We start from the raw sequence: 27,930 nt of genomic DNA on the forward strand, positions 1-27,930 counted from the left end.
ATTGCTAACACCACCTCCTTGTGAACCTATATTCCATCTAGTCTAGTAGCCTGTAACTCAGTATTCTCCACAACAATATTGTCTTTTTCCCTGTGTGAATACCAATGAAAAATATTCATTTAGCACTTCTCCTATCTCTTCGGACTGCACACACAACTTCCCACTCCTGTCCTTGATTGGCCCGGAAGTTATTCTAGTCATTCTTTTATTCCTGATATAGCTATAGAAAGCTTTAGGGTTTTCCTTGATCCTATCTGCCAAAGACTTCTCTTGTCCCCTCCTGGCTCTTCTTTAGGTCTTTCCTGGCTAGCTTGTAACTCTCAAGCTCCTTAGCTGTGCCTTCACGTCTCATTGTAACATAAGCCGCCTTCTTCCTCTTGACAAGCGATCAACTTCCTTAGTAAACCAAGACTCCCTCACTTGTCCACTTCCTCCCTGCCTGACAGGTACATGCTAATCAAGGACATGTAGTAGCTGTTCCTTGAATAAGCTCCACATTTCAATTGTGCCATCCCCTGCAGTTTCCTTTCCCATCCTATGCGTCATAAATCTTGCCTAATCGCACCATAATTGCTGTTTCCCCCAGTTATAAATCTTGCCCTGCGGTGTATACCGATCTCCCTTTCCTTCTCTAAAGTAAACATAACTGAATTGTGGAGAAAGTGAGGACTGCAGATGCTGGAGATCAGAGCTGAAAATGTGTTGCTGGAAAAGCGCAGCAGGTCAGGCAGCATCCAAAGAACAGGAGAATCGACGATTCGGGCATAAGCCATTGTTGCCTTGCCCCAGTTGGCCTGTCTACATACTGTGCCAGGAAACCCTTCTGCACACATTGGACAAAAACTGGTCCATCTGAAGTATTCAAAGTGTAATATTTCCAGTAAATATTTTGAAAAGTTAAAGTCTCCCATAACAACTACCCTGTTACACTCACTCTTATCAAGAATCATCTTTACAATCCTTTCCTCTACATCTCTGGAACTAATCTGAGGCCTATAGAAAAGTCCGAACAGAGTGACCTCTCTTTTTTCCTGTTTCTAACCTCAGCCCATACTACCTCATTAGACGAGTCCTCATACATCCTTACTACCACTATAATATTGTCCTTGCCATATCTCCCCCTCTTTTACCATTTTCTCTGTTCGTACTGAAACATCTAAAGCCTGGAACCACAACAACCATTCCTGTCCCTGCTTGATCCATGTGTCTGAAATGGCCACAACATCAAAGTTCCAGGTACCAACCCATGCTGCAAGTTCACCCAACTTATTCCGGATGTTCCTGGCGTTGAAGTAGACACAATTCAAACCACCTTCTTGTTTGCCAGTGCACTCCTGTGACACTGAAACCACATTTCTGACCTCACTATTAGGTTCTCGTAAAGAGACGTAGCATCATCTCAGTAATTTCCAGCCTAAAACATAGGTGCGTAATACTAAAGTATTAAGGGGAAAAGAAGCATTTAAACCTGGAAGTGAATGTTAGTTAGCTTTAGGTAATGACTTCTCTTACACCCAACACAATAGATTACTCACAGCCCATTAATCACAAAGTGCTAATAGTTGGGATAACTAAATTACTTCACACTTTGTAACTGAGTTTTTATAACAGAAATTAAAATTACAAGTCGATGGCAAGTAAGTCAAAACAAACTATCATTTTGTCTTTTTCTTCATATATTCCCCACTGTGCTAATTATATCAGAGGAGCAATTAAACTTGATAAAATGGAATACAATGAATAACAATATTCAAGCTGTCCTGAGAGACAAGCTAGACTGACAGAAACCCGAGGGTGTATAGAAAATAACTTTGGAATGTGAATGAATAGGATGCATAGCAAGACTGCAAGGCCTCGAGATTACGGTGTCTTCTAAACTCTGACAGGTCAGGGGATCCTGGAGCTGTCCATAGAAAGCCCATCATTGATTAGGTGCCTCATTGAATATGGTATGCAAACTAAGAGGGAGGAATGTCATAATCAAGTTGTATGTGATTGTTATCAGAAAATTTATAAACAGTATTGCTTTTCATTGTAAAATCAGAGTGCGTCATGAACTTCTGTTCTGAGGCCAGTCTCGGGAGAAGATCATTTGGCCCTCTCCCTGCACTAACCCATTTCTGCTTGAATAAACACCTACCACTTGCCTGAATCCTGCCTGCCTGTCTGCCTGCTAAGTCTTTCATCCCCAGTCAGGGGTTATGCTTTGACAAAGGCCTTACAGAAGTCCATGAAAACCACATCAACTGCTCCACTCTCATCAAGATGTTTCATTGCCAGGACTGGAGGTTTTGAGTTTTAGGGAAAGGCTGAACAGGCTGTTGCTTTGTTCCCTGGACTGTCGGAGAATGAGGTGTGACCTTTGTACAGGTTGAGAAAATCATGAGGGGCATGATATGGTGATAGCCAAGTCTTTTTTCCGAATGTGGGTGAGTGCAAAAATAGAGGGCACAGGTTTGAATTGTGGAAAAAAGATTTATAAAGGACCTATGGGGTTACTTTATCAAATGGAGGATGGCAGTTGTATGAAATGAGCTCCCAGAGGAAGTGGAGGTGGTGGGTACAATTACAACCTTTTATAGGCACCTGGATATATACAACTTTAGAGGGATATGCGTCAAATGTTGGCAAGTGGGACTAGACATGATATGGAGGTGCCAGTGTTGGACTGGTGTGGACAAAGTTAAGAATCACACAATACCAGTTTCTCAGACAACAGGTTTTGGAACCAATAGCTTTTCAGATTGCTGCTCCTTCATTTCTTTGAAAGCTAGTGCTTCAACATAAACCTGTTGTACTATAACCTGGTGTTGTGAGATCTCTAACTTAAATGGGACGAGGTCAGATTCGGATCTCTGGTCAGCAATAACAGCTTGGACCGAAGGATCTGTTTCTGTGCTGTATCACTGTATGACACTCTGAAGGCCGCACCTGAATATCATTACTCCCAGTTACACACTGCACTATTGGAGTTACAAAGGTCCATTGCTTTTACCTATTTGACTCTGAAGAACAGCACAGATCCTTTCTGAGACAATATGTTGTGGTTTCACTTACCAGTGAATCTAACAGACACAAACAGTCAGAGAAAATAAGGTCTTTCCCATTCACTTTAGGAAACATGAACTGAAAAAGCTCCCCTTTTGCTAATTGGCTGTCCACTTTACAGCAAACATTTAAACTGCTCAGTAACACAACGCAGGAGGATTGAAGCAGGATCAAGTGAGTGTTGGCATCCTTCCTGTATCATAACAACTATTCCGTTCAAAAATGTTTTTTATACATAAAATCAGTGTGTGTACACAACAGCCCAAGTAGTCAACATTAAATTTTAGTTTCCACGTTTTTCACTGGACAACGTGGCTCTAATCTGTTGACCGTCTGTCACATCTGAGCAGAGTTTTGAAGGACAATGAACCATATCCAGAGTCCCATTGAATAGCACAGACTGACAGGTAGAAAGTACTTTGAGTACACAAACCGTACAAGTGAATGGAAGAAACAAGGTCAGTTCTGTACTCACAGAAGAACAAACAGTTGCAGATTGCTCCAGTTATTGTCCTTATTTGTGTAATGAAGGACTTGAAGGAAACTGAGATAATTTCTGGACACAACAAAGAGTGAGATGGTGCCAATACACAATGGGTACAGAATAACTTGCAACGTACAGAAATACTGTCAGGTTAGTAGGTCTATAGGCAAAAATAGAAAAGTCATGACCTTAAAGATGTCACAGTTGGGAGAACTAGCATTTCATTAAACAAGTTATCCAGGACAGTGTGAGAATGACGTATGTCAGTCCCAGTTTACAAGTGAAATTCCTATAGCTTTTAAATGCCTGGTATCACCTTAGTCAAAAAGTAAATTCTACCTGTTTATTAGAAAATACTGAACCTATTGCATGTTCACAATATATTGCACTTAAGTAGGGAAAGAAGTAAATAAAAATTCAGACTAATTATTCATCCAATTATCTCACCATGGCTTAAACTTGCTGTCTGACTCTCTGACTGTATGTAATTCATGTATCAATTCTTTTTATCCAGACTGGAGGAATTAAATAGCAGCCAAGCATCAGATTGAAACAAATTTTGCAATTTAATTTGTTTCCACAAAAAGAAAGTAGAACAAATTTTAGACAAAATGACTGAATAAATACTTTGTTTTCAAGTAGTCCAAAGGAAAATCAAACATTGACATGAAAAGGTATACATTCAGACAGATACCCAGAGATTATTGGGCACAGAATGAAGAAATTCTCATACTGATCTTGTTATAAACATGTGAACAATAAATTCAAAGTACACATTTAGACCAGAGACTGACCAATCCAGAAAATAATTTGCAATCATAAACAGTACCTTTGAATAAAAGTTGTGGAAATTATCCAACCTGCTTTAGAGTGCCAGAGACTAACAATAGTATAAAAAATCTCACTTTAATTTGCAGTACAGAATTCCTCCAGTACAGGTAGAGGTCATTCGGCCCACAGGCCTGCAACAACTTGCAAAAGCATATTGCACCCAGATATAGACCTCTACCCCCATAACCACATCTTTAATATAGTTAACTCACCTAGTCTGAACATTGCTGAATATTACAGGGCAATTTACCATGGATAATCCAGCTAACCTGCTTGTTTGGACTGTGGAAGGATACTGGAATACCCAGAGGAAACTGTTATGAAGACGTGAGTATAACTACCTTTAAGTCAGTTGAACTTCTGAACAGCACCAAGTGTTCTGAAAAGAAAAGTAACATTTGGTCAAACAACTCAAGTAGCCTGGAGACAAAAACAAAATTGAATTCAGCCAATCAGTTTAAATTATATCCCAGAACACCAAATTCCTATCCAGTTTGAACTGAGTATATTGACAATCTTATAAGCCAATGACACAGTTCAATGTTCTGGAGGTACAAGACCGGGAAAAAAATGAACAGTTGGGAGGAGAATTGCCAAGCCACAAGCATGTAAAAAGACTGCCTGAAAAATAGCTCTCTTAAAGGTACCTTTATCGATCAGTGACCTGTGAAGCACAATCTCCAAGAAGAACAAAAGATCAGAATACAGAAAAGAGCTGAAAGCTGCCTGGTTTTGAGGTGTGAAGTTTTGTTTTGTAAATCTTAATCAGGAGTTCTATTGGACAAGTATTACAGAAGATAGTTAGAGGAAGGAGTTGTAAAGAGTTGTTAGTTAATCACTCTCTGTTATACTTTACTAAATAAAGCTGTTAATCTTTAACAAGTTTTTCGCCTATTGAATTTTCACAGATTACTGCATGGGATAAATCTTTTCTGTGTTGCTGGTTTTAAATTAGTAAAGACGTTTGTTGTCACAAAACCAATGCAGATGTGGGGAGCAGTTTGCACAATGAGCCAAGGCTGGAATTGAAACTGGGTCACTGGCACCAGTGTGCCACCATGCTACCCTGACATGGATGGCAAATGATAAAATGTTTTGCATGTTGAGCAACAGAGATTTGAAGTAAAAAGAGCTCCTGCAGTTTCTGGCAAGTGTCATGTTAAACAGAGACAAATATTGTAAGTACACTCATTTATTCACACAGCACACACTGAAAGGTACAGATACTTTCAAATGCACTCATTCATTCATGTAGTTGAAACTAAGGTACAGAATGAAAACTGCACATAAACATTCACATTGCAGAAACTGACAGGTATAGATTTAAAACAATGTTCTCATTCATTTAAAAAAAAACTGACAGGTACATTTTGATAGCACTCACATATTCTCAGAGCTGAGTACACACAGGCAGATAAAAATGTCACAGAATTTTCATTTTTCTTTTTGTCTTCTGCTTTGAGACATTTAAACTGACAAAATCCTGAAATAAATTCATAACTGTAGTGTATACTCTGCAATTGCATGACAGAAATGGGAGGCAACATTCACCTTTAGCTTTATCTCTAACTTACTGTGTGTGCTCACAGACCACATACTGACAGATTCAATTACAAGTCACCGTGACAAGAGGGATGGAGCTCATTTCATCTGAAAGTTAGAAATGTTGAGATATTTGCTCTTTTACATGCCATTGATTGACAGAAACTGAGTAAAAACAAGTTTAGAAACAACAAACTGGCAATTACAGAATGAAATATGGAGTCAGTTGCAAAGCATTAAATTGTTAGGATAAAACGCAACTATCCATTGGCGAGAAACTGACATAAACAGTGTAAGATCAGCAATAAAATTGTTCTTGCCAGTTTCTGCAATGTACAAGATATTGCCTCTTGCAAATGCTGCAGTTATAAATACAAACTTCCTGTCAAATCGCAGAAGGTGATTGTAAGGATTTGCTGTAGAGGGGAGGGAGTCCTACTTGAGACTGTCTAAAATGGTGTTTGGTCACACTCAAAATTGTAGATACTAAATGAGACACATTCTTATGTTAATGACTGACACCTACAGAATAAAAAACAACAGGTTACAAATCAGAAGGTTTGCGTTACTGTCCAGTAACATACTGACATGTAAAGAATGTGAAATAGACAAAACAAAAATCTCCCAGAAATGGATAGACACAGATTGGAGGAACATTTCCAAGTGGCCGGCACATGATGTAAAGTTTTACCGCTTCCACCAGTGTTTGATGGATACAGAATTAAATCTGTCCTGAAGTAACACTAATTGACTATTACACAGAGGACCAGAGCCTCAATGGACAGATGTTCAATTCATGCCAAATGTCTAAGATATAAAGTTAAAGTGGCACATATATAGCATGCGAACGGTTGCTGGTTAACAGGCATTCGTATGAGGAGAAATGCTCTAAATTCCTGCGTGAAAGGTCAATACTCCTAAATAAAAACTGCAGCAACGTGGTTCTGATACACTGTAGTTACTTGCAAAGCACACAGTTACAGATCGGCCTCTGGGCCCACAGTTAGCAATTAAGTTCTCAGAAATATATTAATCCCACAATCAAGACAGACACTTTTAACCCGTGACTCAAGAAAAGTTTTAAATAGGAACTTTTTTTATCTCTCTCCAACTCCGTGCAGTTGAGAACGAATTCCATCAACCCCAAACCTAGAAAACACTCAGTCTTAGAATCCCTGCAGTGTAGAATTAGACACTTCGGCCCAACAAGTCCACACCGACCCTCGGAAGAGTAATCCACACAGAACCATTCCCCATTATTCAGCATTTACCCCATATTAATGCATCTAACCTACATATCCCGGAACATTATGGACAGTTAGCATGGCCAAATCACCTCCCTGCACGTCTTTGAATTGTGAGAGGAAAACTGAGCACCCGGAGGAAACCCACTCAGACACGGGGAGAATGTGCAAAGTCCACACATACAGTCGCCCGAAACTAGAATCGAACCAGGGTCCCTGGCGCGGTGACGCAGCAATGCTAACCACTGAGAAAAGTGGCAAACTTAGTGTTAATTCCAGCCCATATAAAAAACACCCACAACTTCCCAGATAGAGCTGAATGTTCGTTTTAATTTACATATGATTCTTCACCAAATAATTGTACTCCTAGTGTTATATTTGTTTATATAAAAGCTTTGCAAATTAATGAGGTACGGTGGCGGGAAGATTGCATAAACAGCCTCTTCCCTGTCTGTAGAGAGTGGGCAGATTAAACGTCAGTGAATCAATTTTCATCTTGGTTGTTTAAAGTTGCTAAAATCCCTGGTAGAATGTTAATACTTAATTTCACACCTTGCAAACACTCCGCAGCACTCCGAAAGCTAGTGCTTCCAAATTAGCTTGTTGGACTATGACCTGGTGTTGTGTGATTTTTAACTTGGCAGACAATACATACTTGTCCACATCTTTCTTCTCACGCATTTTCATCTGATTTAAAAAAAAATATTTGCAATGCGCGGGTTTATTCCGATTTTTCAGAATGCAAAAAGCAAAGCACTTTCTGCTGTCGTTGAGAGGCTTTCAAAAGGAACAAAGAGAATGCCAAAATAGCTGTCGGATTGAAATGTGATGATTTTGCTGAATCTTTAAAATATCGTCTAAACACCGTGTTCGCCATCGATACTGTGCCGGAAGAATGTTGTGTGCTGCTTTATCAGCATGCCGGGTGCTATTGAAATGTGAAGTGAGAAGTCAAGTGCAGACTGCAGTGTTTGGCATGTTTTTTTTCAGCTTCTTAAAGTTTAGAAAATCTCAAGAAACTTGAGATCAGAAAAGGGCGGATACAGGTCGACAAATGAGGGAGAGACAGATCGAGTGAAGCATACATTTGTAAACTACAAGTAAATTAAGATATGAGTATTTTATAAAAACTTCCTCCGTATTTTGTACTTCATTTTTCAATATAAAACACACTCCTTTGTTTGTAAATTGGCGGGATTTTCAAATTGAAAAGAAAGCGGTTTATGATTTGGCGCTGGTACTTTCCCCTCCCCCCCACCTTGCCCTCTCCGGATTGGGGAATGAGGCAGATATCTGATTGGGAATTGAAACAACATTAGGAGGTGCTGATCAATGGGACCAATCAGAAATGTCCGCCGTACCATTCCTCCCGAAGGTATAAGAGGCCGCAATGTGGGCGGAGTGCAGCATTCTCTGTGAAAGTGCTTGTGAGATTGTGGCCATGTCCGGAAGAGGAAAGGGCGGTGGGAAAGCTCGCGCCAAGGCGAAGTCTCGGTCGTCCCGGGCTGGCCTGCAGTTCCCGGTGGGCCGTGTTCACAGGCTCCTGAGAAAGGGTAACTATGCTGAGCGTGTGGGTGCCGGTGCGCCGGTCTATCTGGCTGCGGTGCTGGAGTATCTGACGGCTGAGATCCTGGAGCTGGCCGGCAACGCGGCCCGGGACAACAAGAAGACCCGCATCATCCCCAGGCACCTGCAGCTGGCCGTGCGCAACGACGAGGAGCTCAACAAGCTGCTGGGAGGGGTGACCATCGCTCAGGGCGGGGTGCTGCCTAATATCCAGGCCGTGCTGCTGCCCAAGAAATCCGCCGCTGCTGGATCTGCTAAAAAGTGAAGAGACCATCCTTGAATCTGACGACCCAAAGGCTCTTTTCAGAGCCACTCACAGCATCTGTGAAAGGAGCTATACCGTCATCTCTGCCGGATTTGTTTTACTTTTAATGTAGAGAACTTTGAACCTGAGCTCTGTCAATTACTATCGCCTTGTTATTGAATATTTGCGGTTTTGAGATGCTGATGTTGGACTGTGATTTATAAAGTTAAAAATCACGCAACACCAGCTTATAGCTCCACAGGTTAATCTGTTTGCAGTAGCTTTCGGAACTTTCATAACGTTTGTAGAATATTAGATCGTAAAACAAATTTTTCGCAAAAGTTTACAGTGTGATGTAACTGAAATCATATTTTAAAAAAACCTTGATTGTTGGTTAATCTCTAATCTTTTAGAATGATCATGTTGGTTTCAGTTTTTGCAAATGTAAATCGCAGAACATTTAAAAGTTACATTCTCAAGTGAACCTGAACAACTGGTGTCACGTTGGCCTAGATAATGCCTTTAAAGGTGCAAGGTGCCCTGTGTGAGACTGTCTGTGGTCGGACTGACTCTAATCTAAAAAAAATGGATTTACAGAATCTCACTTGGATTCATACAGCTTTTGAGCGAAGTACACAGACACTCACGGAGATCCATCTCTCATACGCTCACACTACTGTCCCTCACGCAGGCATGCACCCTCTCAGACGTACGCGTATACTCCTTTACACTTGCACACACACACTCATACCCTCACCCCTCGGCAAAACACACCCACATGGTGAATTTGTACTTGCAGGACGAGAAATGTCCCCGATCGGGTTTGACTTTCGTTTCACATTCCCTTCAACTGTATCAGGAAGAGCTGAATATACCCAGTGAAATAAGCATACAGTCGATGTAGCAAATACTACTGAGCGGCCCCTATCCCTCTGAGCTTTGTTCACTAGTGTGTTCATAGACTGGCTTTCTTCTCTGCCCCCCAGAGAGAGAGCATATTAAGTACCCGTGGGTGATTTTTTTCAGCTGTAAAGGAGGAAAGAGGGTAAAGTTAGATTGTATAAACTACACTTCTGTAATCGATACACAAATCAACGCATAAGTACCTACGCATTTTCCTCTGTAAAACTTATTTTCTACACGTTAGTGGGCTTTTCAAATTTAAAAATGAGCCGTTGATCTTCAGGCGTCAATCCTATCCCACCCCCATTAGTTAAATTCTGGAATCTATTATAACAAAATCTGCGATCACCGGAGATCTCAGTAGTTGGAACTGGACTGCCGTCTGTGACTTTCTTGTTTAACTGACTCCCCATTAATGCTTTACTCAGCTCATGTGCACTTCCTAAAATACGACACTAATGTCCGCAAGTAACAATTCGATCTCTTGGCACCAAATCTTTGCCATCCCCCAACGACAAGCCATATGAATACCTAGACAGAGAGGGAGATTCGCGGGAATTTATAATCTACTACCACAATGTGATGTTAAAATTATATTTCACAATCTGTCATAAATTCTGCGAACACGGGAGATCTCATTAAATATGACTTCACTGCCCATGACAATGTCGCTTATAACTCATTGCGTATTTACTTCCTGGTTTTATAACTACAATATTAATACAACCCATAGGTTCCCGCTCTCTCTGGGTGGTTCAGTGGCTCTGAAAAGAGCCGTGTTTTACTCTCTCTCTCGGGGTGAGTGTGCAGGGCCGGCTATGCTCCGTTTAGGCGCGCTCCCCGCGGATCCGGCGGGCCAGCTGGATGTCTTTGGGCATGATGGTGACCCGCTTGGCGTGGATGGCACACAGATTGGTGTCCTCAAACAGTCCCACCAGGTAAGCCTCGCTGGCCTCCTGCAGGGCCATCACCGCCGAGCTCTGGAAGCGCAGGTCGGTCTTGAAGTCCTGAGCGATCTCTCGCACCAGGCGCTGGAAGGGCAGTTTGCGGATCAGCAGCTCGGTGGATTTCTGGTAGCGGCGGATCTCCCGCAGAGCCACCGTGCCGGGCCTGTAGCGATGAGGCTTCTTCACTCCGCCCGTGGCCGGAGCGCTCTTGCGGGCAGCTTTGGTCGCCAGCTGCTTGCGGGGAGCTTTCCCTCCGGTGGATTTGCGCGCTGTCTGCTTGGTTCTGGCCATTTTCTTTAACTCTCTGTAACACACACACAGGCTGCTGCTGTCAATGCTGAGGGTGCTGCCTATTTAAGGGAATGGAGAGCCCGCCCTAGAGCTGGGATTGGATACAGCCCTGTCCCTCAGCCCACAGAGAAACAGCTCCGGAAGGCACAGAAAAGGCAGGAAAAGAATTGTTGGAGGCTGATCAGATAACGTGAAATGACAGTTGGTCAATTTCAAAATGCCCGCTGAATTCACCCCCTCAAACCCTGAAATTGAATAACATATTAAGACATATTACGCCACTCGTTCGCAACTCAGATGCTTTATAGTAATCAATTAAAGCTTAGTTAGCTATCAGCGCGGACAAAAGGGGGGATTATTGCCTTATGTCTGTTACAGGCAGGAGGAAAGGCGGGGTTTAAAACAGCCCAGTCAAACTGAACAGCCGAACGTCTACCCACCGCGAATCAATCTAAACAACGCTGCCGCTGTTGAAATTGTACCACGATAAAATAACAGAAGCTCACCGAATCGATATTTTATTTCAACCAGATTATAATCAGCCGAAACACAACTTAATGGCCGCCTGAACGGTCTGTAACAGGCACATGGACAGAGCAGGCTATGAAAACATACGCTGTGTCCCAGCCTCACAACCCATGAAAGTATCGTTTCTGAAAGGGTCAATGCAATACAAATACCGCAATAGTACCGTATCAGTGTCTGCGCAAAATGACAAATAACACGATAAAGAACCGTTACAATATCCCCTCCCTATGTGCTGCACTCAGGTCTCCGCTCTCTATCGGAGAGTTTGGGTGGCTCTGAAAAGAGCCCTTGGGTTCGCTGGAAATGGGTCGCTTTATCCTCAGCCGCCGAATCCATAGAGAGTGCGGCCCTGGCGTTTCAGAGCGTACACCACATCCATGGCGGTGACTGTCTTGCGCTTGGCGTGCTCAGTGTAGGTGACCGCATCCCTGATCACATTCTCCAGGAAAACCTTCAGCACCCCGCGGGTCTCCTCGTAGATCAAGCCCGAGATGCGCTTGACCCCGCCACGGCGAGCCAGGCGCCGGATGGCTGGTTTGGTGATGCCCTGGATGTTATCACGGAGCACTTTGCGGTGCCGCTTCGCTCCGCCTTTTCCCAGGCCTTTGCCTCCTTTACCTCTTCCAGACATCACGCTTCTTCACTCCAATCGCTGCCGAATGAGAGCCGAGCTGCCTCCCCTTCCTTTTTTATACAGCCCGGTCCGACCTGGCTGAGAAAGAGCTGACAGAGAGTGAGAGGCGGGTCCGGAGAGGAAACTGAGTGACAGACAGAGCAGGGAAATGGCTTTGATAATCCAGCTCCGCCTCCAGCTCACTCCCGCCCCAACTGTGTCTGGGACCGAACCTTTTCTCCCCAAGATTTGGAGATGCCGGTGTTGGACTGGGGTGTACAAAGTTAAAAATCACACAATACCAGGTTATAGTCCAACAGGTTTATTTGGAAGCACACGAGCTTTCTGAGCGACGCTCCTTCATCAGGTGATAGTCCTGTCCAGAGGAGCGCATGCGTGCGGCCCTCCCCCAGCGCTGCCATTGAGGAGCATTTACTCAGTGAGTGCAAGAGGTTTGTTTGAAACAGACCGCAATGGAGAGATCAGCGCCCAGGGAAGCGAGGGAACAGCAGGCTCCTTCCAGCAGCACATCGGGATGGGAGCCTGGGACACAGGGGGGGGCTCCGAGACCGGGATTGATTCGGGGTGAGTTCAGGGAGAACCGGGGGCTGTTTGTAAGAGGCCGAGCGGAGCAGGAACTGGTCCCGGAACTTGGAGTGAGCGGGCTGGGGGGAAGAGAGAGGCCTTTCTCGGGCTGTGTGTGGGCCTGCTGTGGGAGGCAGAGGGGGAAGAAGTTGCTGTGGGACATTCTTGGGGTTTACAATCCTCTGAACCCGGTTTTAATTTCAATCTGTTTCCCAATGTTTGTTGAAAGTGTGCAATCAATAGTGGAACCGCAGACCGACTGTAGGAATGGGATACTCCGCTAAAAGGTTGTGAGGTGACCTTGTGGAGTACTATAAAATCATGAGGGGTATAGATGAGGTAAACGGCAAGTGTCTTTTCCCTAGGGTTGAAGTTTTATGATTAGGGAGCAAATTTTGAAGGTGAGAGGAGAAAAAGTTTTTTTTTAAATGAGGATCACTTTTTTTTAAGAAAGCAGTTTCTATGTAGAATGAATGTCCAGAGGAAGTGGTGGATACAGGTACAGTTACAATATTTAAGACATTTGTGTAAGTTCATGAATCAGAAAGGTTGAGGGATATGGGCCAAAACTGGCAAGTGGGACTATTTTAATTTGAGAACATATTCAGCATGTACGAGATGGACTGAAGGGACTGTTTCTGGGCTGTATGACTCTGTCCCAGTACTGTACTGGTCTTAAAACTATTTTCCAGCCTTTGCCCAGAACCATCCACTACTTTGTTGTGTAAACATCAGATGAACTCAGCCTTGACTATATTCAATGACCCCCTAACTGCAGGAAGACATCCCCACTTCTGCACTCCATTCCTCTTGCTAATATATCAATTGTCAATCTCATTGCTTGCTGCACCTATCTGACAACTGACATTGACTGGTGTAGAAGGACACAGAGGCGCCTTTGTACATCCACATGTCATTCCTGATGAAAGGCTCAAGCCCGATACATCATTTCTCCTGCTCCTTAGATGTTGCCTGTCCTACTGCGCTTTTCCAGCGCCAAACTTTCTGACTCTGATCACCAGCATCTGCAGTCCTCACTTTCTCCACATCCCAATATATCACCATTTAAACCTTACACCTCTTTTCTGCTTTGTTTTTTTGCAGCAAAGGCTATAACTTCATACTGTGGTCCTGCATTTGCCAAGTGTTTGCCAAATGAGACCCATCCTGGATGGACTTTCCCAGAGTGTGTCCCTTCCCTAGATTCACTCCCTTTCCTTTCAGTTCCTGCAAGTCAACAATTGAATCCCAGAATGAAACAAAGAAATGGAAAAGGGGTGAGAAAATAGAGTGTTGTATGCATAGATGTTGGACAGAGGAAGCAAGTTTGCAGTTTGGGGTGAAACCCAATCTTCATTCAGAGAGAGGAGCAGCAACTTCCAAAGCTCATGGTCCAATGGCCGCATTCATACAAAAGAAGGTTTGTGACTGGCAGGAGGACTACACTCTGTCCAGTTGTCCAGGGCTTATCATTGGTCCAGTAAAAATGTCACAGGCCATTTCCACGGTGAGTGAGGAGCATTCACATTATTTTGCTGACACCGGTGAACATAGTGCTTGCTGACACCGAGGAGCATGCACTGTACGCTATGTGAAGATGCTGGTGTTACTGACAAATTTAAAGTGTCTAAATGCCAATCATTTAAAAAAAGGCTGCAGTCACAATTTTCTTTCCCTACTGTGGCTCGACATTTTATTCTGTTTACATTGTCTGGCTGTTCAACTTTGGTATGTGTTTCCCCATGGTAGAATGCGGTCCAAATCTAGAGGGGCATAGCTTTAGGGTGAGAGGATGAAGATTTAAAAGGGACCAGAGGGGTAACTTTGTCATGCAAAGGGTGTTGCGTGAATTGAATGAGCTGCCAGAGGAATTGGTAGAAGCAGCTACAATGATAATATTTAAAAGGCATCTAGATGGGTATATGAAGAGGAAGGGTTTAGTGGGATATGGGCCAAATGCTGGCAAATAGGTTACTATATTAATTTAGGATTGTCAGTGTGGATCGAAAGGTTTGTTTCCATGCTCTACAACTCTATGGCTCGATTTCTACATAGTCAGAACCAATTGCACAAGACTTGGAATAAACCATTCACCCCTTACAGCCTGTCCTCAGCTGTGGCCTAACTGTGCATATTTCAAGCAATTTTGTCAAAGATTTCTGAAGCTCTTTTAAATAAAACAACATGTTTTCAGCTTTTTATGATGTTTCTAAAGATATCATTTTAGCTATTCTCAATTTTAAAGGCCAGCCATTTCTCATGCACTCCCATCTCCCAGGTAGAGTCATCACCATCCATTTTCCCTGTGTTGTTGAAGGGCTTGATACAGAGATCAAAGAGAGCTTGATGCATGAGAAAGGATTAGGGTGGGAAGGGAGAGAGAATAGATGGGGGGTGCAGAGGGTGTGGAGAGATAGAAAAAATGGACAGAGGGTGGGGCTGAAGAGAAAGACTGGAGACAACAGTGTGGGGAAAGAGAGACTGGGGGACGGGGTTGCGTAAGAGAATATGGGAAGAGAGAAGGGGAGCAGAGGGTTGGAGTCAGACAGAATGGCGGGATGCAGAGTGTGGGGGAGAGAGTACAATAAAAATCCATCTTTGCCAGGTCTGATGTCAAGTGTTATACGAACTGGAACCCATTCCTCCCACAGCAGGCAATGAGCTTCTGAACAGCATCCAAACTAGACCCACCCACTTACCCTACAGCCCTGCAGTTCCCCATTGCTGATACACCCTAACCTGCACATGTCTGGACACTTTAGCATGGCCAATCCACCCTAAACTGCAAATTTTTGAATTGTGGGAGGAAACCTGAGCATCCAGAGGTAACTCACACAGACACAAGGTGGAGAACGTCCCAAAGTCCACCTGAGGGTGGAAACGAACCCAGGTCCCTGGGGTCATGAGGCAGTGGTACTAACTGCTGAGCCATGCCACCCAGAGCTTTGAGGTTCGGCTTTGTCTTTGTAGCTTCTAACTTCTCAAGAACCTACAGCAGAGGATCTCTCCTCCCGACATTGTTTAATCATACCTGCTGCGACCTCCCTTTCCCACCTCTCCAGCCCTGATCACATCTGTTCCTGAATCCTCCTGCGAGACAGACACCGATGCCATCTGGCCTCCTACTGCCAGCTGCAGAGAACAGAGACAATGCCTGTCACTATTCTGTCCCTTACCACCACCTCCCACTCCCCAGCATTGTCCTGTCACCATCCACCACCCAGCCAGTTTGCTCCTCCAGCCTACAGACCTCTCTCAGATCTCCTTTTCCTGTCTGACTCGCACTCACACCCTCCTGACCCTGTCCACTGACCCAATTAGAAGGCCATCTGGAGGGGAAGACCATCTCCCAGAATAAAGCATCTGGTTGACTTTACCCATTTCCTCCCAACATTTCTGCAGCCTGGTTTCCAGCTCCATCTCTCTGAGCCGAAGATCCTCCAACATGTGTTTGCCCTGGAACACAGCATCCAAATCCTCCCAGCAAATTTCAGAAAATCGAAAGACAAGTCCCATCCGGCCTTCTCCAATGTGTGTTGTGTAACTCCTTAATTGTTTCTAGTGGCCAAGCAGAGGCTGATAGCCAAGTTCAGTACCCATGAGGATAGCCTCAACCAGGATCTTGGATTTACATCCACTGTACAATACACTCACACACAAGCATATATACATACTCATGCAGACTCTCTCTCTCTCTCTCATACACTTGCTCCCTTCCAGATACACCAACCCTCTCTCAGACTTCTACTTACCAAGCAAGCATACATGCAGACGCACTCATGTGCACACGCAACCTGTCTCTGATGGATGGACAAATACATACAAGTCTTTGAGGTAAATTTTCATTTGCGAAATTACATTTGCAGATCCATTTTATTGGGCACTTTTTGAACAAAACCTACAGGCAGTCAATCCATGTAATATTTTATAAATTCCTTTTTTGGAAATAGAACCAGTCTCGCTCAACATTGGGATATAGACAGACTCTAATCTCAACTTTCATGCATTTTCTGAGCTGAGATGTTACCTCGTTTTTTAAAACCTGAAGTTCTGTCGAGAATATTACTTGAAGGAAGCTCTGGGATTTACATATTAAATGAACCAAAACCTGCAACCCATTCTAAAAGATGAAAGACTTACCATATAATGAACAAACCTAAAATGCTGTTATCAGCTGCATGACACTAATCTTTTGCTATAAATTCTGCTTCTTGTGATCCTGCTCCATAGCTACCTGATGACGGAGCAGTGATCTGAGAGCTGGTGCTTCCAAATAAACCTGTTGGACTATAACCTGGTGTTGTGTGATTTTTAACTTTGTCCATCCCAGTCCAACATGGGCTCTTCCACATAATTTCCAGTGAACACAGCTCACACCTCCCCCGGTGCTGCCAGTAAACTTTACAATGCCAATGAAGCAATGGAGTACTTGCACTCCTGAAAAAATTACAATTTCTAAATGATACCAACTACTCATTCACTGCTTCTCCTGATACATGACAGTGGAAACTTAGTGCTGGAGACTGAAAGAAATGAACAGCTTTGAAACGAAAGCCTGTTAGATTGCATAGATTTCAAGGTCCGAGTATGACGGGAATTTCAAGTAACCTTTATTGCGACCCAGTTTTGTTACTGCTTCAGATCTCCCCAACAAAAAGTTGTACAAAATGCAGCTGTTTTTAAAAATGGCTCATGGTCAAAGCGCACATTCTACCCACCCACCTTCTCAGATGGTGAGCGGGCTGTCCCCAGTGTGGACATGTTCGTTCATTTGCAGGCTGGAGGAATCGATTAAGACCATAAGACATAGGAGCGGAAGTAAGGCCATTCGGCCCATCGAGTTCCCTCCACCATTCAATCATAACTGATGGGCATTTCAACTCCACTTACCCGCAATCTCCCCGTAGCCCTTAATCCCTTCCTGCACTCAGGCAGGTGAACGGTTTCTGTGTCCGCAAGTTGCTGATGAGACGGAAAGCCTTCCTGCATTCGGGACAGTTGAATGGCCGCTCCCCGGTGTGAGGGTGGTGGTGGGACTGCAGGTTAACCAACCGACTGAATCCGTTCCCACACTCTGAGCAATTGAAAGGCTTCTCTCATGTGTGGACCCGCTGGTGGGTCAGCAGTGTAGATGACTGAGTGAACCCCCTCCCGCACATGGGACATGTGAACCCGCTGGTGCCTCTGCAGCTGTCCCATCTCTTCCCGCACATGGAGCAGATGAAAGGCTTCTCCCTGGTGTGGACCCGCTGGTGGATCAGGAGTTTAGATGACTCAGTGAACCCCCTCCTGCACACGGGGCACATGAACGGCTTCTCTCCCGTGTGGACCCGCCGGTGTGTCTGCAGATGGCCACATGACTGAATGCCTTCCTACACTGTAGCAGGTAAATGGCCTCTCCCTGCTGTGGATCCGCTGGTGGGTCTTTAGGCTGGAAGTGGGCGGCACGGTGGCACAGTGGTTAGCACTGCTGCCTCACAGCGTCAGAGACCCGGGTTCAATTCTCGCCTCAGGCGACTCACTGTGTGGAGTTTGCACGTTCTCCCCGTGTCTGCGTGGGCACCCTCCGGGTGCTCCGGTTTCCTTCCACCATCCAAAGATGTGCAGGGTCAGGTGAATTGGCCATGCTAAATTGCCCGTAGTGTTAGGTAAGGGGTAAATGTAGGGGTATGGGTGGGTTTCGCTTCGGTGGGTCGGTGTGGACTTGTTGAGCAGAAGGGCCTGTTTCCACACTGTAATCTAATCTAATCAGTGAATCCCTTCCCACTGTTAGAGCGGATGAAATGATATCAGTCCGAGCCCAGAGTGCGGTTCAACAATCGGTAACGTTTATTGATACAGTAACACCGGCAGAGACCAACCAAGGTCCGAATCTCGGCTGTTCTGCTGTTCCCGCACGCTGCTACATATTATATACCTTTCCTTGTCAGGATGTGAGGATTTTGAGTATGAATGGGATGATAGTTCCCCATCATCGCTGGAGTAGGTGCAAATGGTGGGTTTCCTGCGGTCCCTGGAGAGTTGCAGTGTACACACAATAGGGTGCTATTTGGATTATGTGAACGGGTCCGGGAAATATCTGCTTGTCTCTCTCTGTGAGGGCTGGGGACTAGCACCCCCCTTTGTTTCCTTGGGGTGCTGGTGTGTATTAGTCTGTTCGTTCCTGTCTGGTGGATGCCTGTCCTTTGTGTCAGGATGGTTCTGTAGTGATGAATATGGGTGTGTTTCACTCAGTCTCTTGATTTGATTAGGAGATAGGTTTCCATATTAATTCGCTCCGGAGTTTCGGTCTATGAGTTATGGTTAGTGTCTGGCCGAGTGTGGATTTGATCTGTCCTCTGACTCCCATCTCCCGGACCGGCAGCTGCTGAGTTCTGTGGGTTTAAGCTGTGGCTGCCGTTTAAAACACAAAATGAATTCCTATAGTTTTACCGATGTAGGCATAGTCCCGTGGCAAATGCGGGGCGGCTCTGATGCCCGCTTGCAGTCCCCCCTTTTGGCAAGGGGTTGGACACGTCCACACCCCCGATGCCGATATCTTGAAATTCGGTTCCTCTCCCGGTACATACCGCTGGCCGTCATGCTGCAGTCATGGGGCCTTTGGATAGTCCCAGGAGATGGTTACATTAACTCGAGCCCTGTGAGAGCATCGTTGACTCTGTCCCGACTGTGTCGTTATGTGTGTGTGTGTGTTATGTATTTCGGTCCGGTAGTGGGTTGATCCCATGGCATCTATGGCCCTCTCTATGACCTCCTTCCCCATCATGGTGTATAGGTTACGTACCTGTGCTATGCAATAGTCTGGTACCCGGATGCCCGATATATTGACCAGCACAGGTACGACCTCATGTCGGAGGTTGTCATAAAGGGCCTCTCCCTCATCCCACAATACCAGTACACCCGCCGCCCATGGTCCCAGAGAGGGGCACAGCAATATCTCGGGAGTCGTGGTCGGGGGCAATGTGGTCGGGACGGGTGGAAAGCACAAATACAAGGAGATTACCGCGGCATTGGTGGGCTCATAATACCCGCAAACAGACAGATCCCGTAAAGTAAAATCATCAAAGGCCGGGGCAGAGGCGAGGTCGTCCGGCATGGCACACATTGTCCCGAACATGCAACCCCCCAAGTCCATCGCCTCAGCACGCCGGAGGCAGGTCGGCCGCGGGTCGCGCTCCGACGTGCAGAATAAACAGAGTGTCTGTACGCCCGGGAGGACCTCCAGCCAGGCGTTGCAGAACACGTCGATCACATCAGGCTTGTCCCTTGCAGGAATACAGATGGCATCAGTCGCGTTGAAGGCAACACCGTGGCGGTAGAAGTTGTCATGTATCTCGGGGAAAGAAGGCATCAGTCGTAGGGCAAAGAGGAGAGCGGTGCACCGGTGAAGCATGATCTGTGGGAAGAGAGGGAGAGAGAGAGGGGCACCCTTACCAAGGGTGTAGGGTTAGTGTGTGTAGGACCAGACCCCCCCCGGACCGGTCTGCCCGTCGTGCTGTAAGGAGAAAAAGGAGGCAGTTAGAGTCAAGTCAAAGGGGAAGGGGGGGTGTCTGTCTGGTCGGGGCTTAAGGGAAGGGTTTAAGCTGGGACCAGTGTTTCCATCTGCCCTTTCCTTTCATGTCGATACAGGCGCAAGTGTTGCTGGTGAGGATGATTTCGTGCGGTCCCAGCCACCGGGGGGGGGCGAAGCCGGGCCGGTTGGGGGCGGCCCTGACCAGGACTTTGTCCCCAACACCGGGAAGGGGTTGGGCGGGCAGATGCGGTTGCAGTTTTGTCTGGTCCCTGATGTCCTGCTGGTCGCGCGCAGTTTGTCTAAGGGCACGCAGCTGCGCGTCCAGCTGCCTGATATAGCGCGTCACCCTGTCCCTCAGGGGGGCCATGTCTTCCCCACCCCCGACCATGACGTTCTCTGGTAGTCGCATGGCCCTCCCCGTAATGAGCTCGAAGGGAGTGAGGCCAGTGGAGTGGCCCTTAAGCGCATCAGTATGCAGGGCAGAACGTCCACCCAGCCCTGCCCTGTTTCGGCAATCGCCTTCGCGATCACCGCTTTGAGGGTCCGGTTCATGCGCTCGACCATCCTGGAGCTCTGGGGATGGAACGGGACGTGGAAGCGCTGTCTGATGCCTAGGAGGCGGCAGGCCAGTTTCATTGCACGCCCGGTGAAGTGCGTGCCCTGGTCCGAGTCACTCTGGAGGGGGACCCCCCCAGCGCGGGAAGATGTCAAAGGCCAGTCCCGTGTAGGGAAGGCTTCTACCCAGCGCGTGAAATGGTGAACGATCACCAGGCAATACTTCTTGCCACGGCTGGAGGGTAGCGGTCCTGTGAAATCAACCTGGAGGTTCTCCGAGGGCCCCTTGGGCCGTGGCTGGTGCGCCAGGGGAATGCGCAGGGGCCGCCCCGGGTTGTGCTGTGCGCAGACAACGCATCGGCGGCAGTGTTTGGCCACGTTGTGGCCGAGGCCGGGCCACCACCAGTCGGTCTGGAGCCTAGCAAGCGTTCCGTCGCGGCCCGTGTGGTCTGGCTCGTGGTGTAGTTGCATCAGGGTCATTCTGATAGCCGCGGGTGCCACGACCCTGCCGCCGTGCCGCCACACTCCATCGGGGTCGCGGGCTGCGCCCTTTTCCAGCCAGTCCTCTATCTCTTCGGGCTGTGCGCAATTCTGGACGTCCATGTCCCGCACCTCAGTAGCCGGTGCCGCATACGCGGGCGGCAGCATTGCACCCGCGGCGGCCAGGTCAGCCCAATGATTCCATAGCTGTTCAGCGGTGTTGGCCCGCTGGTGTGCTTTGATTGCCACCACCGCGGCGAGCAGGGGGAGGCGTGCGGCTGCCACCAGGTCGCGGACCATATTTTCGAGTTTAATCTGGCCACCGCCGGCCATAATAAAGCCCTGGCGGCTCCACGCTGCCATGTAATCATGGACTACCCAGAAAGCATACTGGCTGTCGGTAAAGATGTTTACCCGCTTGCCTGTTCCCAGGTGGAGTGCGGCGGTGAGGGCAACCAGCTCCGGGACCTGGGCGGAGGTGCTGCCCCCCCCCCATCGTTCCCTGTGCTCGGGTGGTCCCGGTATGGTCGACCACTGCCCATCCCGTTTGGTAGGACCCCTCGACAAGCCTACGTGAGCCGTCCACATACAAGGTCAGGACGGGATCAGGGCTGTCGGCCACGCAGTCCCCCTCCTCCGAGTCGACGGCGGCCTGGCAATGGTGGGGTTCCCCTAACGCGATAATCCCGTCGGCGGGGTTTGACCCTGTGTCCCTAACGATCTTAATGGACTGGTCCCGGGGGAGGAGAACCGCCTCCCAGGTTGCCCTGCGGGCATCCGAGACCGTCCGGAGGCGGCCCGTATTCAGGAGTTCGACTATCGTGTGTCCAGTGTGTAAAATTATCTGGCCGGACATGGTGACCGGCTCACACACCCGGCCCGCCCATGCGGCGCAATCCAGCGCCGCCACGCAGCGGTGCATGCCTTCACGACCGGGGACTCCTTTGTGGAGTAGTAACCCACTTGTCTCATGTGGTCGCCTGAGGTTTGGGTGACAACAGTGCTGTAAAACCTCCCTTCGAGGCCGTAAGAGATGTGGAAGGGATTTGATAGGTCGGGGAGGCGCAGGGCCGGGGCGCTGAGGAGATGGGACTTTAACTTAGAATAAGCATCGTCCTGTCCGGGTCCCCATACCACCCTCTCCGCTCCCGGCCTGCCCCCCTTCACCAGGCGCTGAATGGGTTCGGCGATAGTGGCAAAATGTGCAGTGAAAGAGCGGCAGTAGTTAAAAAGCACCAAGACGCGGCAGATTCCTCTGACTGTTTCCGGCTGCGGCATATCGGCGATGGCCGACTTGCTGTCGGGGGGTAGGGTCTTGCTTCCCTGGCTGATGTCGTGTCCCAGGTACCGGACTTTAGCCAGTCCGACCTGGGCCTTCGTGGGGCTTATTTTGAATCCTGCCTGGCCGAGGGTCTGCAGGATGGCGGCCAGGGCTCCCAGGTGGTGGACGCGATCAAAAGGTCATCTACATACTGTAGGAGGGTGCTCGAGAAGGGGAAGAGGTCGCACCCCTCCAGGGTCCGGCTCATGACCCTGTGGAAAATGTTAGGGCTGTTGTGGAAGCCCTGCAGCAGGCGGGTCCACGTATACTGTCTGTCCCGCAGCGTGAAGGCAAACTTGTCCTGTGAGTCACGGTGCAGGGGAATGGACCAAAAGCCATTCGCCACGTCCAGGACCGTAAAGATCCGGTGTGAGGGTTCGACGCCGTTGAAGATGGTGGTCGGGCTGGCTACGATAGGGTGCTCTCTGGGGGTGACCCTATTGAGTGTCGTGTAGTCGATGGTGAGCCTGTAGATCCCATCCGGCTTCCGACTGGCCATATAGGGGAGTTGGTGGTAGACACCGTGGGGCGCAGGACGCCGTGCCGGGTGAGCTCGGCAACGATTGCCTCAGTGGCGCGCAGCGCCTCAGGTTTTAATCGGGTATTGTCGGTGCGGGGGGTGTATGGGACCAGGTATCCACTCAGGAGGGGAGTGGATGAGGCCGCGGTCCTGCTTGCTCGCGGCCCACACCTCCGGGACTAGTTGGCAGACTGCCCCGAAGGCACCGTCCTTGGCCCAGTCCCGGGCGATGGATACACTGGGGGCAAGCACAGCGACAGATTTAGTCAGCGCCCATCTACCCTCGTGGGCGCTGTTGTGAAATTTGCAGGATGTCCACAGGAGGGGGCGGTGGAACGCGTCCACCACCGCCCCAAGTTCGCCCAGAAGATCGATAACCATAATCATCCCCTTCGAGTTTGGGCAAACCCAGAAATGCACGGGGAGTAAAATGTTGTCTACCTCTAGGAGGACGGCCTCGCTTCGATGTGCAATAACCGAGCTTCCCCCAATCCCTTTAATGGAAATGAAGTGGTGGGTTAAGGGAAGGTCGAGGTCGGTGAGGGAGACCGACGCCCCCGTATCAATCAAAATCTTGCATCGGCGGCCCCCTAGCGATGCAAAAACCCAGATAAGGGGGTCGGCTCCCGGGACGGGGACCGACGCTACTCAGTCTTTGCGTCGGGTGAGCAGCTGGAAAAGCTCGAGCAGCTGGCCCCGACTGAGTTGATCCCAGTCGGGGGTGGTGGGTTTCGGGCTTGGGCTGCGGGGTTTGTGGGTTTGTGGGGGCTGGGGTCGCTGTTGACCCCTTGTCTGGGGCGATCCTGGTCGTGGGGGCACGAGGTGTGCGGCTGTGAAGGTGGCTGGCCCCCCTTCAGACCCGGACCCCAGGGGCGTCGGAAAGAGAGCGGGCATTGGGCTTTGCGGTGCCCCGTCCGTTTGCAGCAGAAGCAAACGTCCGGTTCGTCCGTTGAAACTGCCGCAAGGGCGGGCGCCGCTCGGTTGTCAAGGGACATGGCCCAGTTCTCAAGTTCTGCAAAGGTGACATAGGGCACCAGGCCAGTCCTTAGGACTGCCTGGTGTGCGGGGCTCAGGCCGTCTTTGTATAAATGGACGAATGCGGGGTTCTGCCTATCAGCGTTGGGAACCCCGCTGTTTGCTCGGAACGCCTCAAACTTGCGGACCCCATATTCCTGGGCGCCCTCCCCAGGTTTCTGAGTGATTCCCACAATGGCGTTCCAGTCGACCGGTGTATGGCCGAGCGCCTCGCTGACATCAGCCTTGAAGTCGGCGAGGGCAACCTCCTGTTCGCGACGGCTGTCGCTGAGGTCAGCGCACCAGGACCCATTCTGGTGTGCGGGCTGGAGCCTGGACCACAGGTTCTCCGGGAGTTTGGTCCGGATCAGGCCGGCCACGTCCCTATTGTGAAGGTCGTGGCAGGTCTGCATCTCCCTAAGCCTCTGCCAAAATTCAGTGTAAATGTGCCAAGGCTTAAGGGCGGGGAGCCTGTCCAGAAGTTTCATGGTGTTCCCCGGGGTCAGGGAGCTGTAGGTCATCTTAAGGCAGGGGTTATGGGCGAGGGTCGTGGCCCGTCCCTTCTCCTCTCCCCCGGGGGTATATTCAACTTTCACCGGGGCTGCACAGGCATAGCCCGTGCACGATTCCCGGGGGTCCGGATTATCAGTGAGCCCCTCCCAGTCCCAGGTGGGGGACGGCGGGGCGCTGGGTGCATCGGATAAGGTCGGTAAAACCGTACGGGCAGCAACGCCTGGGCTTCTAGGTGCTCTGTGGCCTGCTTTCTCTTGTCTTGGACATAAAGCTTCACCTTGCCAGCAAGCCTAATGTGTGCCTGTAGCACCAGGACGCAAGCTTTCTCGTACCTATCTTTCTTCTGGCGGGCCCACCACTCGCGCTGTACATCCAGCGGGTCAGCGGGTCACCAGCCTGAGCGAAGCATAGCTTTGATAACTTTTTTATTCTCGTCGGCTATAAAACGGGTAAGGGAACCCTGCAGCCCTCAATCTAGGTCTTCAGCCGCGCTTCCACCCATGGTAGGGCTGCAGCGGGTGTAACTTGACAGAAGCTAAACTAAAGTAAAGCTAGCAGGCATGCTAAGGGATGTCGCTGGCACTAGCTTATTAATCTCCCAGTCGGGGAGCCCACTCCCTGTAAGTCGAACCCTAGCCCCACGGGTCAACCTGGGCAGGGGTGGGGATAGTTACAGATGGGGTGCGTGTCGATTCCTGAGCGCGCGACCCCGGGTTTCCGTGAGTCTCTCTCTCACCCGCCTGACGTTCAGCGGCCGTGTGTACCCCATGAACACTGGGTGTGAACCAGGGGCCCGAGTGCAAGGGGGGAGCATGAACTCCAACCTAACTGCGCCTGATCCTGCAGAGGCCAACACCTCGGGACCGCGAAGTCAATGGGCAGAGCGCGTAACCATCGCTTCGCCCAGAAGCTCCCCGTCTCGGGCTGGTTTGGAGGACTTCCCTTCTTGTAGCGCGGGTAGACCTCCCAGCCTCTACCACGTACGCAAGGAAGGCGCTAAAACCGGGCTCAACGTACAATGGGGTCCCCTAACTCCCACTGCAGAGGTCAACCAGGAAGACTTGTTTGGTCGATTTTTAAACGGGGGGGTCAATCTGTCGGGGTCTCATACCTAAAGTCATCGGTCCAAGGATAGTCCATCAGTCACAGTAGCACATTAACAATAAACAACAATAATAATAATCATGCACACATTTACTAGTGTTCCGCGACCCCAATCGCCTACCCGCGAAGGATCACTCTCACACACACACACACACACACACACACTTTTAAAGAGTACTCTACCGTTACACGACTGCCGGACTCACTCTGTTCACAGGTTCAGATAACGGCCGGCAGTGAAGTCCCTTGTGGGGCACTGGGAGACTTTTACGCAAGAAGTAAAAGAGTAAACATACTCACCCAGTGCCGTCACAGGGATCCATCAGCCATCGTTATCCCGGACGAGCCCCCAATTGTTAGCACGGATGAAATGATATCAGTCCAAGCCCAGAGTGCGGTTCAACAATCGGTAACGTTTATTGATACTGTAACACCGGCAGAGACCAACCAAGGTCCAAATCTCGGTTGTTCTGCTGTTCCCGCACACTGCTACACATTATATACCTTTCCTTGTCAGGATGTGAGGATTTTGAGTATGAATGGGATGATAGTTCCCCATCATCACTGGAGTAGGTGCAAATGGTGGGTTTCCTGCCGTCCCAGGAGAGTTGCAGTGTACACACAATAGGGTGCTATTTGGATTATGTAAACGGGTCCGGGTACTATCTGCTTGTCTCTCTCTGTGAGGGCTGGGGGCTAGCACCCCCCCCCCCCCCCCTTTGTTCCCTTGGGGTGCTGGTGTGTATTAGTCTGTTCGTTCCTGTCTGGTGGATGCCTGTCCTTTGTGTCAGGATGGTTCTGTAGTGATGAATCTGGGTGTGTTTCAGTCAGTCTCTTGATTTGATTCGGAGTTGGGTTTCCATATTAATTAGCGGGGGAGTTTCGGTCTATGAGTCATGGTTAGTGTCTGGTCTAGTGTGGATTTGATCTGTCCTCTGGCTCCCATCTTCCGGTCACGTGGGCAGACCGGCAGCTGCTGAGTTCTGTTGGTTTAAGCTGCAGCTGCAGTTTAAAACACAAAATGAATTCCTATAGTTTTACCGGTGTAGGCATAGTCCCGTGGCAAATGCGGGGCGGCTCTGATGCCCGCTTGCACCACACACGGAGCAGGTGAATGGCCTCTCCAAGGTGTGGACCCTTCTGGTGGGTTAGCAGGCCGGTAGAATCAATGAACCCCTTCCCGCACAGAGAGTAGGTGAATGGCCTCTCACCTGTGTGGACCCGCTTGTGGATTAGCAGTGCAGATGAATAAGCGAACACTTTCCTACACACCAAGCACGTGAATGGCCTCTCTCCGGTGTGGACCCGCTGGTGAGTCTGCAGGTTGGAAGAATTCACAAAACCCTTCCCGCACTGAGAGCGGGTGAATGAATGGCCTCTCCCTGGTGTGGACCCTGTTATGGATCAGTAGTGCAGATGATTGAGCAAATGCCTTCCCACACATGGGGCAAGTGAACAGCTTCTCTCCTGTGTGGACCCGCTGGTGCTTCTGCAGATGACCCATCTGACTGAATGCCTGCCCACACACGGAGCAAGTGAACGGTCTCTCCCCAGTGTAAATGCGTCTGTGGGTTTCCAGCATTGATGGGGACGGGAATCATTTCCCATAGTCCCCACATTTCCACAGTTTCCTCATTGGGGGCGCTTTCCTTGTGTCGCTCTGAGTTTGAAATTACAAACAGAATGTGTACACAGTTTCTCCCCACAGTGAGTGGTGTCAGTTTGATCCCCTAACCTGAGTAAACGGTTTGAAGCATATTTTACAGACAGCGCACTGAATCTCCCTCACTCGGATGTCTCCGTATTCTTCCTGCCATACCAGTGTCCAAAACCTGTCAAGCAGACAAAAGCAAACATTTCTTCTCAATTTGAATAGCTGCTGATATTCAAGTCCCAATGAATCAGGTGGCTCTGTCACAAGTTGATCTATCATGTGCTTTCAGATTTCTTTCCGCATGTCTTCCTGCAAAAATAAATTCACAAACTGAGTGATCACTGTCAGTACAGTTAAATAAACACAATTCTGGTAGATTGCCAGATGCCTGCTGATCACATATTATCCAGGACACAGAAACCTGAAAACC

At 48.5% G+C, this 27,930-nt stretch overlaps 3 protein-coding genes and 1 pseudogene across 3 annotated transcripts in view; 2 read left to right on the top strand and 2 right to left on the bottom strand.

Annotated features, from left to right (window-relative positions):
• Positions 1-8,575: 8,575 nt before the first annotated feature.
• On the top strand, positions 8,576-10,490 carry LOC148135599 (histone H2A-like). Its single transcript, XM_087984494.1, has one exon. It carries the CDS (start codon positions 8,591-8,593, stop codon positions 8,978-8,980), a length of 390 nt encoding a protein of 129 aa, XP_087840620.1. The 5' UTR covers positions 8,576-8,590; the 3' UTR covers positions 8,981-10,490.
• A 22-nt stretch (positions 10,491-10,512) lies between these two features.
• On the bottom strand, positions 10,513-11,100 carry LOC148135600 (histone H3-like; annotated as a pseudogene).
• An 847-nt stretch (positions 11,101-11,947) lies between these two features.
• LOC148135601 (histone H4) lies at positions 11,948-12,259 on the bottom strand. The gene has a single exon (XM_087984605.1). The coding sequence runs from the start codon at positions 12,257-12,259 to the stop codon at positions 11,948-11,950; it is 312 nt and encodes a 103-aa protein (XP_087840731.1).
• Positions 12,226-27,930, top strand: part of LOC122544608 (histone H2B) — a 171,985-nt gene continuing 156,280 nt past the window's right edge. The window contains exon 1 of the mRNA XM_087984495.1: positions 12,226-12,826. The gene's annotated coding sequence lies outside the window, so the exon portion shown is untranslated. The remainder of the gene's footprint in view (positions 12,827-27,930) is intronic.

The sequence above is a fragment of the Chiloscyllium plagiosum genome, unplaced genomic scaffold, assembly GCF_037043375.1.
Source record: "Chiloscyllium plagiosum isolate Xiang-an unplaced genomic scaffold, Cpla_swu_hap1 HiC_scaffold_49, whole genome shotgun sequence".
NCBI lineage: Eukaryota > Metazoa > Chordata > Chondrichthyes > Orectolobiformes > Hemiscylliidae > Chiloscyllium > Chiloscyllium plagiosum.

What these genes read in the sequence shown, in the direction of transcription:
- LOC148135601 (XM_087984605.1), bottom strand. Translation starts at nt 12,259, where the DNA reads ATGTCTGGAAGAGGTAAAGGAGGCAAAGGCCTGGGAAAAGGCGGAGCG.
- LOC148135599 (XM_087984494.1), top strand. Translation starts at nt 8,591, where the DNA reads ATGTCCGGAAGAGGAAAGGGCGGTGGGAAAGCTCGCGCCAAGGCGAAG.